Source organism: Bos taurus, chromosome 19 (assembly GCF_002263795.3).
Source record: "Bos taurus isolate L1 Dominette 01449 registration number 42190680 breed Hereford chromosome 19, ARS-UCD2.0, whole genome shotgun sequence".
Taxonomy (NCBI): Eukaryota; Metazoa; Chordata; class Mammalia; order Artiodactyla; family Bovidae; genus Bos; species Bos taurus.
Genome location: NC_037346.1, coordinates 27,389,103 through 27,416,538, shown reverse-complemented (window position 1 = coordinate 27,416,538; position 27,436 = coordinate 27,389,103). Strand labels below are relative to the sequence as shown.

The 27,436-nt window shown below is 53.0% G+C and overlaps 3 protein-coding genes across 10 annotated transcripts in view; all 3 read right to left on the bottom strand.

The window, feature by feature from the left end:
- DNAH2 (dynein axonemal heavy chain 2) overlaps positions 1–1,539 on the bottom strand; it is a 108,442-nt gene extending 106,903 nt beyond the window's left edge. For 3 of the 8 annotated variants that reach the window (XM_059878293.1, XM_024980543.2, XM_059878292.1), the window contains exon 1: positions 1,422–1,534. The gene's annotated coding sequence lies outside the window, so the exon portion shown is untranslated. Of the gene's footprint in view, positions 1–1,421 lie in introns of all 8 variants that reach the window. The other 5 variants (XM_024980542.2, XM_015458741.3, XM_059878294.1 and 2 more) reach the window with 4 other exon arrangements.
- Positions 1,540–7,390: 5,851 nt separating this feature from the next.
- EFNB3 (ephrin B3) lies at positions 7,391–13,460 on the bottom strand. Its single transcript, NM_001206283.2, has 5 exons — positions 12,965–13,460; positions 10,515–10,807; positions 10,258–10,350; positions 10,043–10,147; positions 7,391–9,610 (listed from the first exon to the last, which is right to left on the bottom strand). The coding sequence occupies exons 1-5, from the start codon at positions 13,084–13,086 to the stop codon at positions 9,201–9,203; spliced, it is 1,023 nt and encodes a 340-aa protein (NP_001193212.2). The 5' UTR covers positions 13,087–13,460; the 3' UTR covers positions 7,391–9,200.
- A 1,758-nt stretch (positions 13,461–15,218) lies between these two features.
- On the bottom strand, positions 15,219–27,034 carry WRAP53 (WD repeat containing antisense to TP53). Its single transcript, NM_001035073.1, is given in 10 exon segments — positions 15,219–15,480; positions 15,593–15,727; positions 15,874–15,977; positions 16,178–16,386; positions 17,156–17,288; positions 17,396–17,486; positions 17,686–17,774; positions 25,864–25,975; positions 26,237–26,335; positions 26,488–27,034. Coding segments are annotated over 10 exon segments (1,623 nt in total). The 5' UTR covers positions 26,892–27,034; the 3' UTR covers positions 15,219–15,233.
- Between the last annotated feature and the right edge of the window lie 402 nt (positions 27,035–27,436).

Sequence of the window (27,436 nt, the reverse complement as noted above, 5' to 3'; positions counted from 1 at the left end):
GGAATAAATGGAAGTGGACTCTGTATGTCCACTGCAGGGGGCATCGGTTCCATCCCTAGTTGGGGAACTAAGATCCCGGCTGCCCCGAGGCATGGCCAAGAAATAAAAATGATAAAAATGATGGTATGGCAGACACCCACTAATGAGGATGTAGGAACCCCTATCTCTGCCCAGAGGTGTGAGAACATAGATAATTAAGAAAAGATCTACCAGCTGAGGTGTGGCTGCACACACCCTCAATCACTCAGGGCCATGGTGAGTGAGCGAGGGCCCAGGGAAGGGAAGACTGTCCTCAGGTTCCTTTTTTCCACACTCTCTGTCACTGTGTCAAGTCACTAAGCAACCAAGATGATTTTCCTATGTATCTCCTTTCCTCCCAAGTTCCCCGCTGGAAGGAGGGGGGAAAATGTCCCTCCTACCACTGTGACCTCCTTAAACAAGGAAAAATCAGTAATTGAAATGTGTCTCTTTAGCTTTCCATTCCTGAGTGATAGGAACCCTGTTCTGAGTGTTCTAAAAGGTCTCTTAGCCTAGCTGGCTGAGTTACTCTGTGCTGACCAATTAATGAAGACTAATATCACTCAATTTCAGATGCCCTGAAAACAGACTGGAAAAATGAAGGACAAAAGTCATTCAACACTGAACTTGGAATTGTGTCTGGGGGAGGAAGAAACGGGGTGATGAGGAAGGCCCCAGGAACGTCTCTCTCAGAAAAGTGGGATGGTGGGAAGCAGGGCATCTCTGGCAGGCACCCAGGGCAATGTCTGACGGCTGGGCAGTCCCTCTTCACTCAGCTCCAGTCTGACAGCCAGCCACCTGTGGCTTTTCTTCCTCCTCCCCACAGGATGCCACAGGCATTGATCGTTATGAGTCTCAGACTTGAAGGATTTGTACTTTGCTCCAAGGAAAATCTTTCTATTAGGCCAACACATCAACTGAACCAACTACTGCGGTGCGGCTTCTGCCACCGGTCTCCAGAGAAGCGTCAGGCTGTGCTTCCCTGCCAGCGGCGGGAGCTTCAGGAACATTCCGCCGTCCAGGCTGGGAGCCCCCTCCCCTAGGGGCTCACCCCCGGATCCACACCGTGGCCTAAGGAGGCGCTATCTACTAGACTCGCTCTATTTCTCAGGAAATAAGTCAGGGTCCGGCCCCCTCCTCCAACCACCAGTGGCTACCAGTGGGCAAACCTCCCCTCAAAGGCGCTTCCTCCCACAACTGTCACAACTGTCTCCGCTTCCTCATCTCAACTCCAGTTGGCCCTTCTTCTCCTCCGCCAACTGCCCCTTCCTCTCCCCTCCCCCACAACTGCCCCTTCTTCCTCGTCCCCCCACAACTCTCCCTCGCACCCCCTCCCCACTTCCTCTTCTCCCCATAGCTTCGCTCTCTTCCTCTCCCCGCTTCCCGCTGCCCCCAACACACACCTCACGATGCCGACCCTCTCCTCCCTAGACCGACCGACCGGTCACTCTAGCTAAGAAGTTGCCCCGCGTGACTTTCTCCGGCAGGCGCCCGCACGCGTCGCCTCGGCAACCCTGGGCGTGGGGCGGGGAGGGAGTGGCGGGGGCCCGAGCCTGCGGAACCAGCCTCCTCTGCGCAGGCGCAGAGAAACCTCGGTCCGCGGCTGCTGGTACGGCTTCGTCCGCGTAACCCAGGCGGGGACCCGGGGCAAGAAGGCTAGGGGGCAAGGGAAAGCCGCTAAATCTGGCAAGCTGGAGGGAAGGGGGCTGGTCTGGGAATGGGCTGGACGAACTGGAGCTGGAAACAACCCTTGGAAACAACTGAAAAGGCTGGGGGAACCCCAAGCGCCCGACCCCGCGCCCGGGTCTGCGGGCTCCATCCCGGGCGAGTCCAGCAGATGGCGTCCGAGGTCCCGCCTGCGAGATTCACACGCGCTCTAGAAGGAGCTCCAGGATTTCGAGGCAGCCGTGGCTGCAGCTGAGTCCGGGGGAAAAACCGGGGCTGGAGCACCCCTGCCCTCCCGCTCGATCCCCCTTCTTAGTTCGGACTGGGGTCTAGGATCGCCGGGCAGCGCGGGGCGGGGGAGGGAAGGAAGAACGGAACTGGAATTTTTGGAATCTGAGGATTGACTTTAGAAAGCGTCGCTCGTTTTGGGGGAGACAGGAGGCGGGGACTCTCTGGGGAAGGTGACCGGGCCGGGGAGGGGCTCGGCTCTCCATAAGAACAAAGGCTGAGTCCTGGGGAATCGGGAGGAGAGGAGTGTGAGAGGAGGGGCAGACCGCGGCCGATGCTAGGGGGCGCTGCAGGCCTGTTCTGCCAGAAGAGGCGCCTGGAAGACTGAGCTGTACCTGGGGCGGTAGAAGCTTTAGGGAGGGCTGGGAGATGGAGGGAGGAAGCGAGTCAGGGGGATGGGAAGGCACCCTCCCCGCTTCCATCAATAGTGCCTAATTAAGACAAAGCCAGCAGCGAGCCCACTGATTACATTTCCATGAGGAGCTAAATTGATGACAATTTCTTTGCTGGATGAGGAGCGAAGCTGGCACCTCAGTTCCCCTTTTTCCTGGTTGATGTTCACACCTGACGGGTCTCATTATGCCAGTATTCTGGCAGGAGAGGAGTGGCAGCCCCTGGTACTCCTGAAGGGTCTGTGGATTAATACACACCCGGACCCAGCTCTGACCTCACCATCCTGCCTACCCCTTGGCATGCCCCCCCCCATTATCTTCAAAGTGGGTGTCTGGGCTCCCGCTCAGCCCACACTCATGTTGCTGAGGGCAAGGATTGAAGGAGAGGGGGATCCTGCCACACCCCACAACCAGCTGCACAGCAAGCAGGGCTACCCTGCTAACCAGTTCGGCAGTGGGTGGCAGAGAGGTGACGTGATTGGTCAGATCCCCCAGAGAGAAGTCCCAAAGGAGTGACGATTTGAGGGGAGGCATAAGATGGGGAGACTTATAAGCAGGGCTCATGGCTCCCTCAGGGAAAGAAATGTTGTGTAGACCCCATTTCTTTTCTGACACCCCCCCCCCACAACCTTGGCTGTGCCTAGGGATCCCAGCCCCCTACATTATGCTAAACAGGTAATCAAACATCTCGCTTTGCTAATTACTCCTCAATCCGATTAAACACTACTGAAGCTCATCAACAGAGGTGGAGGTAGGGGAAGGGCTGAAGGGGGGGCAATCACATCTGTGATGGGGGTCTTGTGCCCAGGGGCTCTAGGAGACAGCTGAGAAACAGCCAGGGTAGCAAGACTCAATACCTGGCAGAGGAAACGGGCAGAAGAGTTGTACCACACTGCTTCAGGGTTTCCCTCCTCCCAGAACCTTCGTTACCCTCAGAAGCCAGGCATCCGGCCATTCCCACAACTCCACACACACACACACCCCTGTCCCAGCTTTAATAAGTCCTGTTCTCTCACTGTCAATATTTGATTTCTCAGAGCCATCTCCACGGAGAGAGGGGGCTCTTCCCCTGGAGCTCCCCTACCTTGGCCCTTTTTTGCCCACCCCAGGCTCTTTGTGCCCCCAACCTTCTCTGAACTAGCTGATTTAATGAAATGATATTAAAGTCTTAAGCAACTCCAAAAGAATGGTTGTTATGGTGAAGGGAGTGGGCAGGACGCCTGGGTCCCTGAGGGGAGCAAGGGCTGAGGAGGAGGGAGAGGGAGCCAGAGGCTAAGGTCTGGAGGCCCCAGTCCCCAAAGGGGAGCAGCAGATTTAGGGTAAGCTGGGGGCTGGCCCTCTGGATGATGGTAGGAAGCAGAGGATAAGGGCTGGGGGCTAGAACAAGGTGGGTAGTGGGAGGACATTTCCGGGGTCCAGGTCTCAGCCTGCTGTCCAGGGCATCATCAGGGATGGAGAAGCCAGCTGGGAGCACAAAGCCTCTGTGCCAGCAGCCTCCCTGCTGACTGCCCTGGGCCGGTCCCGTGAGAACCAAAACAAGATTCCTCTTCAACCCTGACTCATCCCTCCTCCCCTCCCCCATCCCACCCCTCAACAGACCCCCACAGGTGATTTGTAGCTGACGCCCTCTCGGTGGTAGGTGGTCGCAGCCAGGAGGGAGTCTGTTCCATGACAGGAGTAGCTGAGAGTTTCCAGGAGAAGAGAGAACAGAGGCCAAGAGATGGGGAGCCAAGCACCACCCCCATCTCCCCCCATCCATCCCATCTCACTCCCCTGGGGACCCTGGCCCAGCCCCAGTCCCCTTGGGGTGGTGGGAATGCAAGGACATTTGGCTGAGCTGATTGATGAGGGAGGAGGCAGCCACTGGGCACTGAGGCTGCTGTTTGCTGAGCACACAGCTTCCTCCCCACTCACCAGCTGCCGCTACCCCCCACAGGCTGCTCGATCTACCCACCCCACCACCACCACCACCAGCCACTGGGATTGGAGGGAACCCATGCCTGAGTTTTTGATGGCAACTGAAGGAAATGGGAGAGCCAGACCACAAAGGGCTTTGATCCTACTGGGACCCAGGGACTTGGTCCCCTCAAAATTCCCTTCAGTATTCCACCTTCCCTGCTACCTTTTAAACATCTCCCCAGTGCTAAGTTTTCCCTCCCATTTAGTCTGCATCCTTTTCCCTACCCCCACCCAACTTCAACCCATCTCAGCCAACCCCCAGCCTCCAAACCAGCCTGCCACATCTCTCCCAGCCTGCCTACAGATCTTGAAACGACTCTCTGGGGAAGGGGATGCCCCATGTTCATGATTCCCTTTAGAAAGCTCCATTTTTTCATTCTAACTAAATTTCCAGTTGTGGTGTCAATCATCCTCCATCAGAAATTCCCACTGCAACCCTTTGCTCTATTCTCCTTTTCTTAAAACCCTCAACACTGACCACATACACAAACATAAACACCTCAACTTAATTTACATCCTGCTTCTGTTTGGAAGGATAGAAAGTCTGAGCTTCCATCTGCAGCAGAGCCCCCAAGGCAGCCTCCATCCTATGCTGGGTGAGGGCTTTACCTTCTGTAGTCCCCAGCTCTCTCAGATCCTTTACTTCCACTCTGCCTGCCTGCTCTGAACTCTGTCCCAGCAGCCCAAAATCTCAGGGCATCATCCCTGCCCTCCCAGAGTATAAACTTTAGTTGAGGAAAACACAACTCACACCTGCACAAGAAACAAAGGGGCAACACAGAAGACCAAGTTAGATCAGCTTCCTAATCGTGGATTCTTCTTAGTCATTCGCTGCCCTGCAGGCTGAGGCTGGGGAAGGACAGGACACGTCTAGAACATGTGTGTGGCTGTGATGTATTCCTCGCTGTTCCCAAGCCCGCCTAGATTTCCCCTCTGTGCTTCGCACTTTCTGTTCCCTCTTTCTGCTCTGCCCTTCCCATAGTGTCTGCCTTCCTTAGGTGCATGCTAAGTTGCTTCAGTTGTGTCAGACTCTTTGCGACACTATGGACTGTAGCCCACCAGGCTCCTCTGTCCATGGGATTCTCCAGGCATGAACACTGGACTGGGTTGCCATGCCCTCTTCCAGGGGATCTTCCTGACCCAGGGATCAAACCCACACCTCCTGGATCTCCTGCATTGGCAGACAGGTTCTTTGCCACTAGCGCCACCTGGGAAGCCTGCCTGCCTTCCTTACTCCTCATTATTAAAGGTCTTGAGCAAATGTCCCTCTTCAGAGAGACCCTCCTAACCTGAAGCATCTCCCTGATATCCTCCACCCTCTGCATCCGCTTGCTGTTTTGTTTATATCACTTATCACTACCAGAAATTTTATTATGTTTTCCCACCAAAATGTGAACTTTATGAAAGCAGAGACTTTGCCTTATTCACCTCATACTATTAGTGCCTGAAATAGTACCTGGAACCAAGTAGACATTTAATATGATGCTGAGCGAATGAATGGATAAATGAATGTTTTCTGCCCCTCTTCTTTCTGTTATAGCTGATATCCTGGGAGTGTGTTTGTGTATTTGTACCTAGAAGGCAAATGGGATGGCGTGTGTTGTTCTGTATGAAGTCACCTGAGCTTTCAAATATCAATAGCTCAAAAGATACACAAGTCACCACACATGTGGAAGGCTGTAGGTCTTGTGTTGTCAGTGTAGGGAGAGGGAAAGTCCATAGATGCCAGTGCTCTGAGGGGGTGTATCCCAGGGTAGTGCAGGGACTGCAGAATGCGCTGTTCCTCTCCCCAGCTGTGCATCTGTCCCCAGGTGTCTTCCTGTCTCTCAGCATGTTGTGATGTCTCGGCTGCTTTGGTGAGATGTTTGTCTGTCACGGAGACTGTTTATCCCCACTGCTCTCCCTCTCTTCTCTCTACCTGTTCCTCTGGATATATGTGTAGGGGGAGTCTTCCTTGGCTCTCTTGCCCCCTCTCACACACAGCCCTGCCCCAGTCATGGACCCCTCCCTCGTTTGCTGGGCCCTGTTGCTGGGCTCTGGGTTGCCATAGTGACGGTTGCCAAGTCCCTGAGGCTGATAGCCAGCGATGGGGCTGTCGGCTCCATCCACGCGGGAGGCTGAGGGGGGCTTCCCATTGTGTGGAGAAGGGGATGTTGCCATGACAACCAACCCCCACTAAGGGGCAGGGACCAGCCCTTCCACACCAGCCTCCAGCCTCCCCACCTCAGGCAAGCTCCAGTGCAGGCTTAGAAGGCAGGAGTAAATTCCAGACAACCCAGCACCTGGCCTTCCAGTTTTCAACTTCCCTCCTATAGCACCTGCACCTCTTGGGACCCAGGCATCTTGCTCAAACAGGGGGAGGGACAGGGGTCTCACCGGATAGAGGCGGGCCAGGAGGACCCCTTGACCTCCAGGCAGATGGGAGACAGTGGGAGGGGACCTAAAGTCAGGGAGGGGCGGGTAGGGCAGAGGTTGTGACCCCTGTCGACTGGCTCCAGCGATGCTCCTGACGGCTGCTTTTGTGATTGGAGAATGGAGTTGAGTCTAGGGGGCTGGGCATCCAAGTTTTATGGGGAGAAGAGCCTGGGTTAGTACACAGGGAGCCAGGGGATAGATAGCTTGATGCCTGGGTCCCTGAGTCTTCTGGACATACAAGTGCCTTGGGTCAGGGTAGGAGAGTATAGACTGAACACGTGAACATGTTTTTCTACTTTGTTTCTGAGACTTGCCTTGAGTCTGGTACTTTGGTTTAACAACAGATACTTAGGTTTTCCCCCATGTGTGAAATTATATGCAGACATCCCCAATAGCATGATGTATTGGTAACTCCCACTCCCACCTGGGTTTTTCTCTCCCTCCATTGGAAGTGGCTGCCTTCCTCAGCCTTCTCACTCACCGCCTTACCCATCCCATCCCCTTCCCTCAGCAGATCATGCATTATCCACCTCAGTGATCCCACCCAACCCTCTCCCTACTCCTTGGTTTCATGCAATCCAACCTTCAACTGGAAAGTCATTCTAACCACCAGTACCCCATTCCAATTCATGTCCAAACATTTTCCAGCCTTCTTGTCAACTTTTCAAGTTTTTTATTTTTTTTCTTTTTTTTTTTTTGGTTTTTGTTGTTCAAATTTCCCTTTTACAGTAAAACTATTGAGGTGATGGCCATATACCGCCACCTCCCCCATGGCAATATCAACTTCCTGTTCCCTGGAAGGAGTGATTAGAAAAATCAGGAAGGAGCTGGGAACTACAGCACCAGAGAGATGACCTCTGGTGGACAAAGCAACCATTTGGCTGGTGATTGAGGTGGCCGATGTGGTGCTCAAGGGCAGCTCTGATCTAATGGAAATGAGCTGGGAGGAAACTGAGGCAACATCCAATTGTGCACTAGAGGGCTGGAAGAGGTTATCAGCTGGTCACTATGAAAAGAGTGGCTGTTGCTAAGGACCACCATCAGTTAGACCAGTCAGTAGGCCACCATTTTGGTCACTAAGAAGGGAGCTGTGTTGAGTTTGAAGGGAGTAGGATAGGGAGGATATGATGAACAACACAGCCATCTGGGTTACTGGGGACAACACATGGGTTCTTGGGGTCACCCTGTTGGGTAACAGGGACTATATTGGAATATGGAAAGGGAAAAACAAGACAAATTGAGCCTGCCACAGCAGATGGCAGTCACCTTAGCTGTCGTAAAAGCAGCACAGAGAACAGGGGAAGGGGGATCCTGGCACGAGCCACTGAATACTAGGAAGACCCTCCTCAGTCCACTTGATCTTCTTTAGAGTTAAGTTCCAGCTTCCTCCTGAAATGGGAATTTCTTCCTGCCCCCCCACCCCTTCTCCACAGAGTATGAACCATCCACCTCCCCCCACCCCCCAGACTAAGCCACTTCCGGTTCCAGCCAGACCACTTCCTATTTCAGAAGTGCTACTTCCTGTCCTGGATGAAGGCACTTCCAGTTCCTGCTGCACTGCTTCTGCCACTTCCCAGGCCACTTCTGTCCAGGCCTGGTCACTTCTTGTCTGGAGCAAGTCACTTCCTGTCCCAAGTGGCCCATTCAGCATCAGACCAAGTCCATAAGTGTCCCGACCGGCTCATAGCTTGCTATTGGCCACTGGACAAAACAGCATATTTCTTCTCATGGTAGCTGTCTTGACCCAACCACCCCAAATGGCTGGAGTAAGTATGTAGAGGCCTGGGGCAGGGCAGAGGAGGAGTCCTGCTGCCCATGCCCTGAGCTGGGGTGGAATGCCAGAGCCTTCCCCATAAGGCCCCCATTTTTGGCAGACTAAGGGGAGTGGTTGGTAAGAGAAGTCAGAAGAGGGAGCTGAGGGGAGAAATGCTTTGATGCCCCGACCCTGGAGATGAGAGGGGCACAGGATAAGAAGCCAAGAGGGTAAGTAAAAGGAGATACAGGGAGGAGGATGCTAGGGAAGAGGAACAGACCTAGAGACAGAGGAGAGAGAAAGAAAATAAAAGAGAGGGAGAAGAGAAAAACAGTGAGAGGCAGAAAGAGGAGAAGTACCAACCAAAAGACAGACTGTTCCCACCCCTAGCTCTCAGTGGGTGAGGGGAACAAGGATATCTGGGTCATGATTAGAGGAGGAGGCTGAGTCTCTGCCCCCTCCCCAGGGGAACAGGACCCAGAAACACAGAGACAGAAGGGTACACACAGCCAACCAGAGGGCAGGCGATAGTTGGGTGGATGTCTCAGGGAATCCTAAAAGTGGAGGAGAGGCAAGAGCCAGGAGGAGCAGAGGAGCTGATGGGGCAAAGGGGGCCAAGGAGATGCTAGAGGTGTCCCTCAAACCATGAATTAAACTGGAGAAGCACCCCACAAAGGGCTGGATCCAGGAGAGCCAGGTTGGAGGAGCCCTCATACCTTATAGTAGATGTTTGGGGGGCTCTGGGGGGGCCCATCCTGCACGATGTACACAGGATGCCCATAGTCACCACTCACCTTCTCATAGTGGGGACAGAAGGGGGGGTCTGCAGTCCCACCACCCCGCAGAGCTATGCCTAGCTCCCCAGGCTCAGTCTCTCTAGGTCCCATCCCACCTCCACCCCCCAGGCCCAGGGACCCTCCCCTCCCGAAGGAGCCAGGACCAGGGTGGCGACTCTCCGAAGGCTTGGCCCGCCGTCTCCGCCAACACATGGCACCCCCAGCCCCTGCCACGCCCAGCAAGAGCAGCGCCAGCCCCCCTGCTGCCCCGGCCACTGCGGGCATGCTGGGAGGGGGCAGGGGGCCTTCAGCACCCCGGGAGGTTGCATTGCTGGTGGGGTCACCTGGCAGGGAAGGGGTGAAGGAGGAAAGAGGGGGAGGGGCTGAAGGAGCCACCTGGGCATCTGGACACCCAGCTTTGGGGGTTCCCATGGGCTTCCCCAGTAGTGCTCAGGCCCTTTGGAGACCCTAAGCCCTTCCCCTCCCCGCCAAGCCCCATTCCAAATCCAGGTGTGTCCAGCCCTTCAACCCATGCCAGGCAGTCCTCCCCCCTTCTCTGACAGCGCTGATTGAAGCACTGACTTGGCTAATTAGTTCTAATTGAGTCTTTTCCTCATTTGGCTTCCATTCCTGTCCCACCCTCCCATCCTCTCTTCTCCTCTTTCCTGTATCATTGCCCCCAAAACTGCAGAGGGAGGGAGAAGGTGGCGGCAGGGCAGCTAGGGTCCGAGAGCAGAGGAGGAGGGAAGGCAGGAGGCTGGACCCCTGGTTCCTACCTGCAGTGCTCTCTTTCCCGGGCTCCAGGCTGTGGGCCGCCCCTCGGTCTCTTTCCATGGGCATTTCAGACACAGGCTTTCGGGGGGCAGCCCCTCCTCGGGGACCTGGAGATGGGGAAGACCTGAGAGAGGGGCTGAGACAGCAGCCCCCTGACCATGAAGATACTGCCCCAGCCTCCTTCAGCCCTTAGCAGGTGTGCCCCAGCCCCGCTCACTTTGTCCCACTCGGAGAAGCACCTTCATGCCTCTGGTGAGGCACACACCTCCCTGCAAGCTCTCCAGGCCTTCCCGGGTTCCATCCGACGTGGCTGGAAAAGAACCAGAGGGAGAATTTGGTGCTCAGAGCTACCGCTATTCCATCTCCACTCCTGGCCCCAACACCATCCGAGGTGGCTCCAAGGGTCCCTTCCCTTATCTGCCCTCAATCCCAGGGGTACCTTCCCACTAGACCCCGCCCTCTGCCCAGCAGTACCAATTATGTAGTAATCGTGGTGTGAGCGGAACTCGTGGCCCCAGAGATTAGGGCTATACTCCTGGAACTTGATGGTGAAGCGGAGATCCAGATCTGGCCGGTCACAAGTGAGGAGGAGGTTTGGGGCAGGGGGTGCCTCACAACGCCGGCCCTGGGCACCCCCTACCAGGTACAGCTTGTAGAACTCATAATTAGGAGAGGAGTGGGGACCCGGCGGCCGGGCCCGGGGGCAGAGCAGATCTAGCCGGTCCCCGATCTGAGGGTAGAGCACGTAACCACCCTCTGCCTGGAACCTGTGGGGAGGAAGGCGAGGTGGACAAAGATGAGAGGTGTCAGAGGTCTGGTCCCTGAGCTTTGCCTTCATCACTCCTCACCCCTGCAGGACAGCCTTTGTCTGAGTGGGGAGTCTGTTCTGACAGTGTGGGCACTAAGGGCTCTGGAAGCTCACGTTGGGGAAGCAGCAGGAGGCCCAGCTCAGAGGTCTCCTGCCCCTTGGTGTGCCCAAATGCACTCTTCAGCCCGCCCTCACCACATGCACACTGCCATCTCTCGCTCCATCACCAGCCCTGTTGCCATGGCAACAGGATGCCAGTTACCAAGGAGCTGGCCTCTCTGGAACCACACAGCCCACCCTCCCAGGTGATTTCACTATTCCATGGCAGTCAACGATGGGGCAGAGCCTCCCCTCCCCCAGGCCACCACTGAATTTCAGGGATTTCAAGGCAGAGGGGGCAGAATGGGAGGAGGGTGTGGAGGGTGATCCAGTGACCCCAAGTTGGCCAGGCAATGTGACAGAAGGCAAACCTGGCAATGGCCCTAAATGGGGCTAATGGGAACCAGGGTCTGTGGGCCAGCTGCCCCAGACTTTACCCTGTTCAGCACCCATCTTCCCCCAGGTCCCGCACCTCCTAGGGAAAGTGACCTATTGCTTTGGAATGGAAAGAGCTGACTATTCTACCCACAGCTGACACAAGCCCATGTCTCCCTTGGCCCCAGTGGCCACTAGCCTAACCTGCCAACAACTGCGGCCCCTCCCTGTGCATGAACGGCAGAGAGGGTCTCCGAACTTGGTCACAGGGGACTGCTGCTGGTATCTTCCCAGACTCCCTCCCATCCAACATCCCAAAGATCCCCCAGAACACTCTAACTCCCTTTTCTCAACTCTATCAGAATAAGCCTAAATTATATCCTCACTCTGCAGTTGATACTCCAGCTGCATGTGGGAGCTGGTGGGTAGGAGACTGGGAGAGGAAAAGATATTTGAGATTAGACCCCAAGAGAAAGGGGAGGGAGGCGGCCAGGCCAGGGAAATGTGACAGAGGCCAAAGAACAATCACCCTTGTTCTCCTTTAATGAGCTTATAATGTGTTCAAATACCTTACCTCTAATCTTCATAAAGGCTGTAAGGACTGAGGATACAAACTTGGAAAGGTTAAATGACTTGCCCAAGGCCACACGGCTGAAAGCCACAGAGCTAGGATTAAGACTTAGAAGGTTGTGAGCTCCAAAGCAGGACCTCTTCCCATGGCCTCACACAGCCTCCCCGGGTAAGTAGGAAGTTTTCAAGACCCAGAACTCTTTTGCTCATGGGGAATGGGATCTGCATGGAGTCAAGGGACCTGGAGGACCTCCCAAGGGTTCTGTCCTACTCTGTGTGGCTTGAAGTTTCATCTGATCCCTGGCCTTTCTTCAGAGCAAAGGAAGTATGCCATGGGACAGAGGTCTAATGGAAGAGGTTGCAGCAGAGATGGGGGAAGGGGCAACTGAGTCCCCAAGACTCCAGATGCAAGAGAGAACATGGGGGCTTTAAGGGGTTCCAGACTTCTTCCAGTGAGAAATCCCCAAGCCAGGAAGGGCGTAAAATCTTCTGCTTGGGAAATTGTTCCACCAAGGGCTCACCTACCCTCTGTGGGCACAAGTGGGGAGACGGATGAGTGAAGAAGAGTCAAATGGGCATGGGTGAGTTGTCCCTGAAACCCCAACCTGAGCCCCTCCCCTCGCATCTCCACCACTGAGTCTCTTCTGGGGAAGGAGGCACCCCCCTTTCCTCTCAGCGCCTCAGCAGCACCTACTCAGCTGCTCTCCTGAGAGCTGACATTAACCAGGCTCCCTCTAAGCCCAGCCCCTGACACCACTCAAGTCTCCCACAAACCCAAATAACCGCTCCCTGGCCCTCTGGGTTACCCAGGAACTTTCAAATCCTTGCCCCTTGGGGGTCTCTCAAACTCTTGACACATGGCTATCACCACCCACATCCAGCTCTGTGTGCCACTCTCGAATCTGGCTCCCAAGATCACCTCTGTCTGGTTACCCATCAGCTCACATCCACACACCAGCACCCTCCCTCCAAGCCTCCTCCCAGCTCAGAGAACCCAGCCCCTCAAAGTCCCCAAAGCTTCCAAGCTTCCTGCCTAGGAGGTGTGGGGTCTCCCCAGCCCGGGGCCGCTCACCTCTTGTTTGCCGAATTCCAGTAGACAGGCTCCAGGCTGAGCCCAGACACCAGCCCCAAAACCTCGAGCAGCAGCAGGGTCCCGACTTGCACGCCCCCCGGCCCAGAATGGGGGGCCCCCATGACCCCGCCAAGGCCTGGGGGGCGGGGCACCAACTCCCCCAAAGTCGCTCACCCCCGGGGGGTGACTGCCTTGGCCGCCCGGGCTATTCTGCCCGGGCCACCCGGGTGGCAGATGCCCCCGGCTCCCACGCGGACCCGCTTCCTGCTCCGCCTGTGCCCCCGCTCCGGAGCTCTCAGCCCACAGGAGCCCTTCCAGGGGCGGTCTGCAGGCGCCCTATGCCCCCGGCCCACGCGCCGGCACCCCGGGATCGGCGAGCGGGCCTAAGTAGGGGACTGGGGGAGCCGGGGGCCGGGCGGGGGCGGCATGGGGCGCCAGGGGAGGGAGCGGGGAAAGGGGCGCCGAGCCGGAGCCCCAGCCTCGCTGGGATTGAGGGCAGCGGGCTAAGGGAGGAAACCAGTCCCGAGCCCAGGAGGGGGGAGTTAAAGGAGAGGCGGGGAGGGGGAGAGGATGGCGGAGGGAAAAACCGGAGCTGGAGCCCGAGTCGGAGCTGGCGGCAAGATCGCAGCCCACGTCCCCCACCCCTCTCACCTCGCGCACCTCCCGCCCGCCCAGCTGTCTCAACCCCGCGCCCCGCCTTGCTCCCCTGCGCGGTCTCTCACGCCCCCTTTGTCTTTGCGACTCTCGGTCTCTGGCTTAGTTTCTGCCCACCTCCCCTCCTGCCCTGGGATCGCCGGGACGGCTGGAATCTTCCGCGCTCTCAAATCCAGAAAGGCTCTCTCGCCCTCTACATCCCGAGGAACCCAGCCCCTTTCCCTCCCGCAGCCGCCTCCTCCCCCATCCCAAAACAACACCGCTGCTCTTGGGAGGTCTGGAGAGCATAATAATAACCTTGAAGGCTCCGCACTTTACGGGAGCGAGGGGAGCGAGGAGAGTGGTTCGACTAGACTACCTGTGAGGTGGGGAGGGGCAGAGCTGAAGGATCCCCATTGCAGTGATGAAGAAACTGAGGCTCGGGGAGGCCCTGTGACTTGCCCAAGGTCACACCGAGAATCTGGGATGAAGCTGAAACCAAACCCAGCCTGCCGAACTCCCAGTCCTTGGGGTTCCTTGTCACAGCCTCCCCGACCCTTTACTGCTACCTGGGCGTTGATGAAAGGCAAGAGATTAGGGGGTAAACGCGGGCCCTTCTTAGATGGTTGTGGGGAGAAACGGGTCTGGAGAGGAAAGGCAAAACCTACAACCCCAAACCCGCGTTCAGCCGGAAGGGCTGTTTCCAATTATCCTGGGGGAAGGGAGGAGGCTTTGCCTTTTTGGGTGTAAGAGCCCCGGCTTTCAGCACCTCTGGGCAGAGGTGACATTCCTCACTCCTCTCCAGTCGTCGTCACAGGCGTCCCGTTCTCCCCTCAGACTGGGAGTCCACAATCAAACCCTCTGCTGACAGTCTCTCTTCAGAGACCTCTTCTCGGTGTCTGGCAAGGTGTGTGTGGAGGGGAAGCGGGGAGCCACTGCTTGAAACAACACCCCCCCCCCAAACCAAGACAGAGCAGATAAATGGAGAAACCAGACAAGTGACAGCTGCTGAATGACTCGCCCTTGCCGTGCTTCTAACGCGAATACAGAACGTGACGTTTGTGGTTTTCGGCACCTTTACTCTTTCATGTGTGCCCTTGACTCTGGCTACTCAGTCACCTGCCTCTCGGGGAGTCCAGGCGAGGGGAGGCGGTCCTCTGGCTTTCCTTCCCCCAGAGCTGACTAACGGTCCCTCAGCTGCCGAATGATGGTAAATAGTGTCGTGCGAGAGCGCGCGGGTGTCTCGTCTGTCACCGTCTGCACAGTCTAACACAGTCACACCCAACAGTCTGACACACAGCTCCTGCCACTCCTGCTCAGCCACACTCACCGTGACCCCTGTCGCCCCCACCTTGGGAGTGGGATTTCAAACAGGTTTCCCCCCTTCAGTTTACCAAGTTGCCTAGCAACCCGCCAGTCAATGGCACGAAGCCCCACCCCCCACTGGCTTGACTTCACACGAAGCTTCGCAGCCCCATTGGTTCCCGCCTAGTCCCACCTCTCAACCCTGGTTTCAGGAATATTACGCCAGTCCCCGCTGCTGGACTCTGGAGCCCACTGGTAACCCTCCCAGCCTCATCTCCATCATCTGCCTCCCCAAAGAGACACAAAGATTCTAGTATCATATAAAATCTTTTTATGTAAACTCGCCCCCACCTCCCTCTGTCCTTCCCTGTCCCATCTCCTCCTGGTGGGCATCTGAGATGCTGGTGTCTGGGCCTCCCCCGCACCACCAGAGCTGAAGCTGACATTCAAGGTGCACATGGCGCATGGAGAGCAGAGGAAGGTCCACTTCCTCCTCCCTCTCATCCCCACTCTCCGTGGGTTCCGGAAACACACGCTGCCCGGAGGCGGTGGCCAGCAAAGGCAGGCTAGGATGCAGGCTATAGGGAGAGATGGGTGGTGCCGGTCAGTTCCCTGAGCCAGGATGCCCACTCCCTCAGGTTTACCTCCCTCCCAAACCGAGCCCCCAAATGTGCAAAATTGACTCGTGACCTCACGCCATTGGTGCAGTCCTTCTGGGGCTGGAAACTCAGCACTGGCTCCGGCTTGCTCTCAAGCCCCGCCCCGCCGGTGTCCCACACAGAGACAGCCCCGCTGGTGCTGCCGCTCACAAGGAACTGCCCGGTCCTGGAGGAAAGAGGAGAGAGGCCTGCCGACATGGAGTCATCACCCGGGGCAGGAACCCTTCATCGTCAAGGGCTGGGATCCCGCAGTTGGGCTCTGGCATCCCAGGGGCATCAAGGCCCCAGCAGAGAGGACTGCTAGTCACTCACGGGTCCAGATCAAAGTAGATACGCTGATTGGTGGTCACCTCTCGGCTCAGGGACCACAGTGGGTGCCCAAGCTGCCGAAGATCCCAGCACAGAAGCTCAGCATCCTGAGAACAAAAAAAATAGGAGCCTAGAATCCACCCTCCACTCCCCTGCCTCCAAGACACGCCTGCTTCCCTCCAGGGTTATAAGCACTCCTTTAGCTGGGTTGATTTTTCCCCCCATGCCTATCTCCTAACACAGCAGACTACATCCCCACTCCTGCCTTCTACCCACTTGTTTTGGAACCTCAGAATATGATGCCTACCTTGCGGGCTCCGGAGAAGAAGCAATTGCCATCGGGGTGAAAGCAGAGGTGCGTGATGCCCCCTTGGTGTCCTCCCAGCAAGGCAAGAGGGGACCCATCTTCCCAGGTGTACAGGCCCAGGGAGCGGCCATAGGAGCCACAGGCGTAGAGGGGCTGGGTTGGGCTGAAGGCTATGCAGGAAATGATGCCACTCTGGCCCTGCCTTTTTGCTAGAAGGGAAAGGAACAACGTGGGGGAGAGGGCAAGAGTACCCAGCATTAACCAGGCTAATCAGAGGTGTACCTCTGTCTCCTGTCCCAGAGCCCAGGTGCTGGACTCAGTGTCCCCCACACCCCATTCGTTTTCAGCAGGATGAAAACTTCTGATGCTCCCTAAATCCTTCTATCCCCTTCCAAGGACTGAAAGATGCAAGCCCCACTCTCTTCCCTCTCAAACCTCAATATTTTTTTTAAAAAAATTCCAAAAAAAATCCCATCTTATTTGTTTCCCCAGCCCAACACCTAATAAGCATTCAATTACTGCTTTTATTTTTTCCTTTGGTTGCACCACAAGACATCCAAGATCTTAGTTCCCTAACTGGGATCAAACCTGTGCCCCCTGCAGTGGAAGCGCAGTCTTAACCACTGGACTGCCAGGGAAGTCCCCTCAATTTTTCCTTGGAAGGGTCAGAAAGCTGAGACTTATAGGCAAACGGAATCAGCTTCTCCAGTTTCTTGGAAAAACCAAGACTTTGGGAACCAAGAGGTAAAGAACCAACAGGGGAGGGGCTCAGGAGTGAACCAGCTCTTGACTTGAGTTTGACCTTGGGAAAGTTTTATCCCCTCCCTGAGTCTGCTTTCTCCTCTGCCTACTGGGTACAACCTTCCAGGGCTGTGAGGATAACAAGCCCCAACCCCCCACCTCCGCACATGACCACAGGGCCCCTCTGCTCTTGGCTGGGCCCCTTCCTCTCCTCCCTTGGAGGCGCAGACTGCTTACCAAATGTGGTTCGGACCTCGCAGTCTCTGCCAGGCCGGGATGTGGAGAAGACACGCACAGTCCGGTTAAAGCCACAGAAGAGCTGGGAGCCATCCGGGGAGAAGCAGAGCGAGTGGGCTGCCGTCAGCTCATCCTAGGGGAAGGGAAGGGCTGGAAACAGGCCTGGCGCACAGCCTCTTCCTTCTTCAGGAAGGAGAGCTGGGCCAGGGCAAGCCCTGCGGCTGGGTGGAGAGTCCCTACCAGGTGATTGTAGGAGCGAAAGGAAGCCCGGAGCTCTCCGGTGAAGGCGTCCCAGATGTGAATTGGGTTCTCCCGGCTGCTGCTGGCCACGCTGAGAGAGACACGGACACTGAGGCCCCGGTGCTGTCAAAGGAAGGGAGGAAGCCAACTGACCAGCCCTCTCAGCTCACATCTGAAGGTCAAAGCAAGCTTCCCTCCTCCTGAGACCCCCACAGCCCTTGGCTGTCTCTCAGTAGAGGGTTCCCTTAAAACGGGGTGGGGAGGGAAAGCAGGCAAAAGACATCACTTACTAGGAGGTGTCCGGCTGAGCTGAAGACATCAGGGAATACCAGCAGTAGTCATAGATGGTGTCGCCTTCCACCATTCGAAGGACAGGGGCCTAGACAGAGATGCGGAGATGCCTGGGTCACTGATAGGACAAGGAGGCCCACTCGGACCTGGAGCAGCTTTACGGCAGAGGGAGACACTCTGTGGGCACTTAACCAGGCAGGGGAAGGCAGATCAGGCAAATACAAGAACAAGACCTTGAGCTTCAAGGCTCAGCTCAGACTTTCACATCAGAATTGGGCCACTAAACGCCATACAGATTTATCCTTTTGCTTTGTCAACACTTAAGAGAGGAAGAAACAAATAACACCCCAACCCAGAGACAAAGAACCAGCCAATGATGCAAATACCCACCAAGCCACCTACCAGGTGCCACTGGATCCTTTATAAAAGTTGTCGACCAGTTCAAACAAGCAAAGAAGTATTAAAACAAAGCCAAACCAAACCCTGTGAGGCCTCCACTTAGCTTAAGAAACAAAATATTTTACCAAACAGTTAAAAACCTCTTCCCAATGAAATCCTCCTTCAGAGGGAAACACTATCCTGAATTTATCATTCTTGTATATTTCTTTAGGAATATATTCATAGAGGAAAGACAATATATAGCATGGTCTCACTTGCCTTTAAACTTAATATGAATGGTACCAAGCTGTATGCATCCCATCGCGATTATGAGATTTATGGTGACAAACTTAGCTTGAATTCACGCATTTTTCCTGCTTCACAGCACTCCATTCACGCATCGTTCTCTATTGACAGTCACTGATGTTTTTCCAGTTTCTGGCAAGTGCGCTTTAACAATCTGGTACACATGTGGGAGGGATTCTCTGCAGTTTCTGCTACTGAGGGAAACCACTGGGCTCCATGGTATGCGCTCTGCCAACTCTACGAGATCGTGTCACATTTTTTCCCAAAGTGCTCATCCCAATTTATTCTCCCCACAGCAGCGTGTAGGAGCACCCATTGCTCTGCCTCCTCTTGCTGTTGCCAGACTTCCATGCTTTTCTCAATTTGAAGGCTGTGAAATGGTATTTCATTACAATATAAACTGGCATCTCTCATTACCAATGAAGTAAAGACATTTTTCTTTTTAAGGGCACCTTCTCATAGTTTTTGCTCAGTTTTCTCCTTGGTTGTTGTCTTTGACTTACTGACTTGAAGGAAATCTTCACATCATCAGGATATGAGTCCTTTGTCACTTACTTGCTGGCCCTTGGGGTGATGTCACCCAGCTGTGACTGCAGGTCCACATCTCCACTCTTAACCCTTGCATCTGACTGCATGGAGTAAAGTTCCATTAGGGCATCGCACAGGCTCCTCAAACTCAGTTTAGCTGGGATAGACCCAGCCTCTGCTGCCTCTGAATCTGCTGCTCCTCCTGGGCTCTCCACCCGGTTCTCAAGCCTAAACTCTGACCACCCTGACTACTACTCTCTTCACGTCCTTTCCTCTCCTGGTCCAACCCAAGGCCAGAGCTTGCCGATTCCACCTCCTAGGTTCGCTTGAACATGTCTCCTTACCTTTGATTCCACGTGTAGCCACTACCTTCTTGCCAGCGTTTCTACACATGCCCTGGCCTCCCTCCTCCCTATACTCTAACCTGCCACTCAAATTTCCACTCTTCAGCCACACTGAGGCCCTGGACTCTTGTCATCATTCTCCTGCTCAAAGCATTGCAATGCTTCTTCATAACCCTCAGTATAAAACCCAATCTTCTAGGAAGCCTTCCCTTACCAAGCATCTACCCCACACCCACCTCTCCAGGCTCATCCCTCACCCCTGCCTTCTTTCCTGTAACATCTCCATACCCCACCATCCTGACTCCCAGCTCTGAGAAGGTGCCAACTCACTGCATTCCTGGGCTGCAGGCTTTCACACACACTAGACTCCAAGTCTGGAACAGCCTTCCCTCATTTCCCCCAACAACTCTTCCTGGTCAAATCCTAGCCATCCTTTGGGTCTCTCAGACACTTCTCCCCATGGGAAGCCTCCTCCTGAACCACGTTCCAAATGCCCTCTGTGTCTCCACTCTGCAAAAGACAGGAATCATGTCTGTCTGTCTTACCACTGTTTCCCCAACACCTACTGAGGAATCAGTACAATCAGCAGTCAAATGTTTTAATGGGAAAATGGAAATAGAAGATTGTCCCAATAACATAAGGCCCAAAATAATAGCACCTTGAATTAAAACAGAGTGAACTGGATAAATTAGAAAGATCAGGTGGACTTGATGGGATTTGGTAATTAATTGGATGTGGGGGTTAGGAGAGGGCGATTAAAGGATGAGATCCTGGTTTGGATACCTAAGGTCACCAAGATGGTGGAAGGACTTGGCATGCACAGGAGAGCTGAGGTGCCAAGGTACTCAGCGAGTTAGGGAGAATCAGACAGCCTAAGCCACAAAGGACAAGTTTTTACAAAGCAGAAAAGCAATTGTGTGGATATAGCATTTGAGAATGAGGACACCCCTCCCCAACCTGAGATATGTAGGACACAGAAGTTGCACAGTCTCCCCTAGAGAAGGTACAGGAAAGGGAAGACCTCAGGCAAGAGCCACAGGGTAGGCAGAGTACTCAGGGAAGAGGCGGGGACATAGAAACAGGAGTTCCAGAAAGCTCTGTGAAAAGGTAGAAAAAGGAAGGGAGGAGTTGGGAAACTATGTTGAGAAGAAGCAGTACACAGATGCACAAAAATACCCCCAAACCGTCCCCCACTTTCCCCACCTACATAAATGCTATCCATTTCCATACCAAACTTTCAGACATTAAAAATGAAAATACATGCCTCAAGGCCAAAACACCAAAACGTGAAACAGAAACAATAATGCCACAAATTAAATATAGACTTAAAAGAGAAAATAGCTAATGAGTGAGGCTGTGATAGAATTGGTATACTCATATTGCCAACACCAGTAATAATAATAAAAAGAATAAACAGCATAAAAAGCTTTTGAAAACAAACTGATTATTGGTATTACAAGACATAAAAAAAATACTGATACTCTCCGACCTAGGGTATTTCTTATAAAACTTCTCTGTTTCTCTGAAGAATCTCCATCAAAACACATGGAGATGTTCACTGAAAAATAATTTATGATATAAAAAACCCTGAAAAGAATCCAAAAGTCCAAAACAGAGGAAGAGTTAAGAAAACTATCATAAGCATTCAATGTAATATCATAAACCATTAAGCATGATAACCACAAAGACTGGAGGACCACAGAAAACATTTATGATATGACTGTTAAAAGTAACAGTGTACAAAACCATCTACCATAGTATTACAACCACATAGAAAGCTTCGGTATTTGGACAGAGCTTAGGAAGAATGACAATGACAGAAAACCAAAGACAAACCCAGACAGTGTATTAAAAATCAGAGACATTACTTTGCCTACAAAGATTCGTGTAGTCAAAGCTATGGTTTTTCCAGTAGTTATGTATGGATGCAGGAGCTGGACAATAAAAAAGGCTGAGCACCGGAGAACTAAGGCCTTAGAACTGTGGTGTTGAAGAAGACTCTTGAGAGTTCCTTGAACAGTAAGGAGATCAAACAAGTCAATCCTAAAGAAAATCAACCCTAAATATTTATCGGAAGAACTGATGCTGAAGCTGAAGCTCTTAATATGGTGGCCACCTGATACGAAGAGCTGACTCACTGGAAAAGACCCTGACGCTGGGAAAGACTGAGGGCAGGAGGAAAAGGGGATGACAGAGGATGAGATGGTTGGATGGCATCACCAACTCAATGGACATGAGTTTGAGCAAATTCCAGGAGATGGTGAAGGACAGGGAAGCCTGGCGTGCTGCAGTCCATGGGATTGCAAAGAGTTGGACATGACTGAGCAACTGAACAATAACAACCAGAAAGAATATATAAAAACATAAAGGGCTAAATTTTGTAGAGTGGTAGAAAACAATGACGTTTCCCCCTTTGTACCATTCTCATTTCTCTAAAACAAGTGTGTGTAAAAAAATAAATAAATAAAATAAAACAAGTGTGTGCAATAAATGTTCGAGCTCTCACATTTCCAGCCTCTTCTAACTATCCCTGCTCCTGAACTCTTTCAGGCTGGCTGCACCATGCCCACCTGGTCCTGGTTTCTGGACACCACTGGTTTCTGTTGCAGAAACCACGGCAAGGTGTGCCTTACAGCTTGCACAAAGAACTACCATGTCTGCAGTCTCCGAGCTCACAGAGATGCAGGACAGGCAGGCATTCAGGACCATCCCTGGAACAGGAGACCCTTCTTTCACAAGACCTGCACTCCCACTAACCTACACGCCTGGCATGCAGACTGTGCTCAATAAATATTTGTTGAATGAATCAGCAATGAAAGAATGAATAAAAATGCCCAACATCCTGGCCTCTGCCATTCCTTGACTTCCTCAGCACCCACGGCCACCACCTCCACTCTGGACCAGCTGCCCACACACACAACTGAGTCATCACCACAATCTCTGGCCATCATCTCCACCCCATCCAGGGGCACCCCACAGGTCTAGTAGTTAGGACTCCATGCTTTCACTGCCAAGGGAGGGCCTGGGTTGGGGAAAAAAAAAAAAAAGAACATCCAACCCATTTGGCTCCCTGAATTTCTGTTCAGCTTCATCAGAAGCCCATTTACAACCCATTTCCTTACCCACCTTACATGCTGGTCAACCATGACAGGGGTACTCTGGCAGACACTCTCGAAACACCCCTGGTCTTTCTCTCCTGGCAAACCCCAGACAGACCTCCTATTCCTCCTAGACCATGCTTGCACTCAACTAACACCAAGGACTACTAGTGTGTGCTGAACACTGACTGCATGCCAGGCACTATTTTAAGCGCTTTACCCTAATTCTTTTAATTCTCACCACAACTCTATGCTGCTGCTGCTGCTGCTAAGTCGCTTCAGTCGTGTCCGACTCTGTGCGACCCCAGAGACGGAAGCCCACCAGGCTCCCCCGTCCTTGGGATTCTCCAGGCAAGAACACTGGAGTGAGTTGCCATTTCCTTCTCCAATGAATGAAAGTGAAAAGCGAAAGGGAAGTCGCTCAGTCATGTCCAACTCTTAGCGACCCCATGGACTACAGCCTACCAGGCTCCTCCATCCATGGGATTTTCCAGGCAAGAGTACTGGAGTGCGGTGCCATTGCCTTCTCCAACAACTCTATGAAGTGGGTGCTATTATTACCATCTTCATTTTACAAACAGAGAAACTATAGTCAACTTACTGAGGAAAGATGCACAACCATGCTAACTGGTCTCACTTTCAATGAAGGATAACAAATTTCTAGCGGGGACTGAGCAAAGAGTAGTGCTGGGCTCCCCTTGTGGCTCAGCTGATAACATATCCACCTGCAATGCGGGAGACCTGGGTTCAATCCCTGGGTTCAGAAGACCCCTGGAGAAGAGAAAGGCTACCCACTCCAGTCTTCTGGCCTGGAGAATTCCACGGACTGTATAGTCTGCTGCTGCTAAGTCACTTCAGTTGTGTCCGACTCTGTGTGACCCCATAGACGGCAGCCCACCAGGCTCCGCCGTCCCTGGGATTCTCCAGGCAAGAACACTGGAGTAGGTTGTCATTTCCTTCTCCAATGCATGCAAGTGAAAAGTGAAAATGAAGTCACTCAGTTGTGTCAGGCACTTTGGGACCCCATGGACTGCAGCCCACCAGGCTCCTCCGCCCATGGGATTTTCCAGGCAAGAGTACTGGAGTGGGGTGCCATTGCCTTCTCCGACTGTATAGTCTATGGGGTTGCAAAGACTGAATGGACACGACTGAGCGGGGAAGAAAAAAAAAGAGCACTGCTACTCTACATCGAGCATTCCTTGGTGGTTTTGATTTTCTACTCCCTGGGGATTGATCATTTCACACCTTCTGCTGTCTCCCCACAGCCCCCTTCCTTCAGCTGATAGCCTCCTGTTATGCTTCCCTGAGAAGCCAAGAGACTGAGACACCCAAATCTTCCCATGACCAAACAACTTCCTCTGAACACACCCTTTGCCTTTCTTCCCATGGCGAGCAAGGATTCTGCGCCTGTCAAAGTCTAGTCCTTCAGTGTGCTCTGGATCCTGTCTTCTCCCAGTCACACACGGACTCTGTCACACAGCCCTCTCTTACAGCAGCAATTCCTCCCTCTCTACTGGCTATTCCTGACCTCACAGAAGCATCTTGTTAACCTTTCTTTAACCCCACATTCCCTCCGGTCACCATTCCATTTCTCAGCTCCCTTTCACAGGGAAACACTTTCAAAGAATTTTCTCTTCCATCCCCCTACAATCGGCTTCTGCCTCCAACATTTCTCTGAAAGTGCTTTTCTTAAAGTCATTAATGTTTTCTTGGGTCATTCTCTAAATCTGCTCTCACTCTCAACATGGTTAGACATGATCAGAATCATTAGACGTGATTTTGGCCTCCACTTTTGTAACTTCTCCTGTACCCATCTCCATGTGCCTGAGCGCTCCATCTGCTTGAGCCTTCTTCTCCATTTCCACTCTCTCTTGAGATTGACTCCATTCTCAATTCCAAGATACCATCGACATGCTCTCCCACTTTCAAAGTATATCCCCAGCACCCTTCTCCAAGTCTCTCCTTAGGTTTACATTTCACATTTAAAGTACCTAAAAATCCTTACTTCTGTCCCAACATTTCTTCATATCCTCTGAGTAAACTGTATCCCCATCCACCCAACTGACTTCCAAGTCCTAAGAAATATACTTCAAAACCACCCACCTCTATCTCTCCTGATACCACACTAGCACAAGCCAACATCATTTTTTACCTAGACTGTGGGATACACATCTAGATGAATCTCCACTCTTGCCCACTCACAATCCACTCTCTAGATTTCAGCCATCATTTCACTCCTCTCTTTTAATCTCTCCCACGGCTTCCTCAAAACACTTCAAATGCCCTACCCACAAGATGTGGCTGCCAGCCACCTTGCCATCTTCACCACGCTTTCCCCCTCACTGGCCTTGGTCCAGGCGCACTGGCTTGCTTTCTGTTGCTTGAACACATAAGGCTCTTTCCCAGCTCTAGGTCTTTGTATAATAGCATTTTTGCCTCTTGGAAAACTTCACATGACTGATCTCGTCATCTTTCAGATATCAGCTCAAATGCCTCTTCTTCAGAGAGCCCCTCCCCTGACCTTGTTTTTAATCTAAAGCAGCATCCTCGGGACTTCCCTGGTGGTCCAGTGGCTAAAACTCTGAGCTTCCAATGCAGGGGGCCCGGGTTCAATCCCTGGTCAGGAAACTAGATCTGACATGCCACACTTAAAAGATCCTGCATGCTACAACTAAGACCTGGCACAGCCAAATAAATAAATAAAGTTTAAATAAATAGGTAGATAAAATGACACTATTCAAAAATACAAACAGGTAAAAATAAAGCAGCATTCTCTAGTTAGTCTTTGTTCTGTTTATTTCCTTCATAGCATTTATTTATTTCCTTCACAGACTTATTATCATATGTAAAGAACTTCATTATTTATTTACACGTTTGTTGTCTGTCTCCCACACAAAAAAAGCAAACCAGCTCTCTGTCTCATTCATCACTTTATCCCAATACCCAACACAGTAAGTGAATGCTGCTGCTGCTAAGTCATTTCAGTCATGTCCGACTCTGTGCAACCCCATGGACGGCAGCCCACCAGGCTCCGCCATCCCTGGGATTCTCCAGGCAAGAACACTGGAGTGGGTTGCCATTTCCTTCTCCAATGCATGAAAGTGGAAAGTGAAAGTGAAGTCGCTCAGTCATGCCCGACTCTTAGCGACCCCATGGACTGCAGCCTGCCAGGATCCTCCATCCATGGGATTTTCCAGGCAAGAGTACTGGGGTGGGTTGCCATTGCCTTCTCTAACACATCTCTGTAAGTCAATTAAAAACCACAGTGAGAAAAAAAAAAAAAACCCACAGTGAGAAAGCCACTACTCTTCTACAGGAAACACATATTCCTAACTAAAGAAGGACAAATATCTCTTTAAGTGACTTCGGAATTCAGGGTAGAAATATTACTTGTGGAAACTCATGGCGAAGTGTTCTGCCTGAGAACAGGAAACATGTGGACTGTTCTTTCTCCATCTACAGGAAGGCCTTAAAAGTGCAATGTCTGATGAAGTGGCAGTTAGCTCTTAGCCCCTGCCCTTACCATTTCCGCATATTCCAGTTGCTCCCCCTCATTGTACAGCTCTGGGGGCAGGTTATAAATCCGCAGAATATTATCAGCACTATTGGTCAAGATGCAGGAACCATCAGGGGCCCTAGGAGGATGAAAGAGTTAGAAGGCTGGACAGACCTAGATTTTCCAAGTGCAGGGCTAGGGCTGAGCTGACCTCTGGGATAGATAAACAGCCCTAGGACCTTGAGGAGAGAAGACACACAATCCTAAATGCAACTGAAGCTCAGGCCAGGAATTCTTACTCCTTCTCCCACCATGGTAGATCCTTCTCCCAGATAAATGGGCTGTTTTAAGGTGGAAATCCTGGGCGTGGTTTTCTCCCTGCCCTATAATCCTTACTTACCACTTACAGCCTTTCAAGAAGTTTTCAGGTTGGGTGATGAACTCTGACCAGGAACCACTGAGAAACCGAGGTACCTGGGAGAAGTTGTAGTTCCAAATGCTGTAAGGAAGATGGGGGGGTGGACAACAAACTTGGGTCGCCAAAGCGAAGTGGAAATGGGCCTGGAAAAATGGGGCTGAGGACTGGCCTATGAGATTACTTCACACTCCCAATCTCCTCAGATTCCTGAGCCAACCGCTAGCCCCACTTACGTGTATCCCTCATCCTCTGGAGTGAGTTCTTCAGACACACCTTCCACGTCTTCTCCGGGCCCCAACTCTGGCCTGTTTGTTTCTTCTGCAGGAAGGCTCACATTTTCAGATAGTTCTTTCTCTTCGACTCGACTGCTCAACTCACTAGGAGAACCAAACCCTGATTCCAGGGGAGTGGGGAGAGAAGCTGGGACCCCTTCCTCCAGCTCCTGGGACAGAGCTAAGCCAACCATGGGATCTGAGGACACCTGGGGCGGATCATCCCCATCGCGTGGCGTTGGCATCAGTTCAGGGTCCGTATTTTTATCCATCGGGGAAGCCTGATGAGACAGACGGGCTGGAGCTGGGGCCTGGTCTGAAGGAAGGCAGTCTGGAGCTAATGGTGGAGCCTCCGGTGTCTTCATACTGCAGAGGAAGCGCGACAGACATTGGCCGCGGCCAGGCAGCCCTCTTCCCGGTGGCTACCAGGGGCCGGGCCCGCGGAGCAGCCGAGACCGCTTCAAAGTTCGCACGGATTGGGATGCAGAACTGGAAAAATGCTCCAGTGTGTTCCTCCTCCCAGGATGGGGCACAAGGCCCAGCGAATAAACAGCGTTCCTAAGCCTAGTCGGTAGCTAAGTGCCACCAGTTCTCGCGGGATTTGGGTCCACGTTTCCATTGGACCTCAGCATCCCTGATCAGACTTCGCGCGCAACCCAGGTAGGGGCGGGGTAGGAACGTAACAGGTCACGGGTAATCGTTCCCATCAAGCCCTGGGGCCCTGGAAAGTTTGAAGTGGCTGCTGGGAGCTGTAGTCCGAAAGCTTCCGCCTCGACGGGAAGTGCTTGAGCTCCCCCTGCGGTCTTCCGCGACAGTTCTTAAAGCACCTACTCCCCTCCCCAACCGGCAGAGGGCGCCAGCGCTCTGTTCGATGTTACAGGTTTTGCGCCTCTTTTGCATCTCATTACCT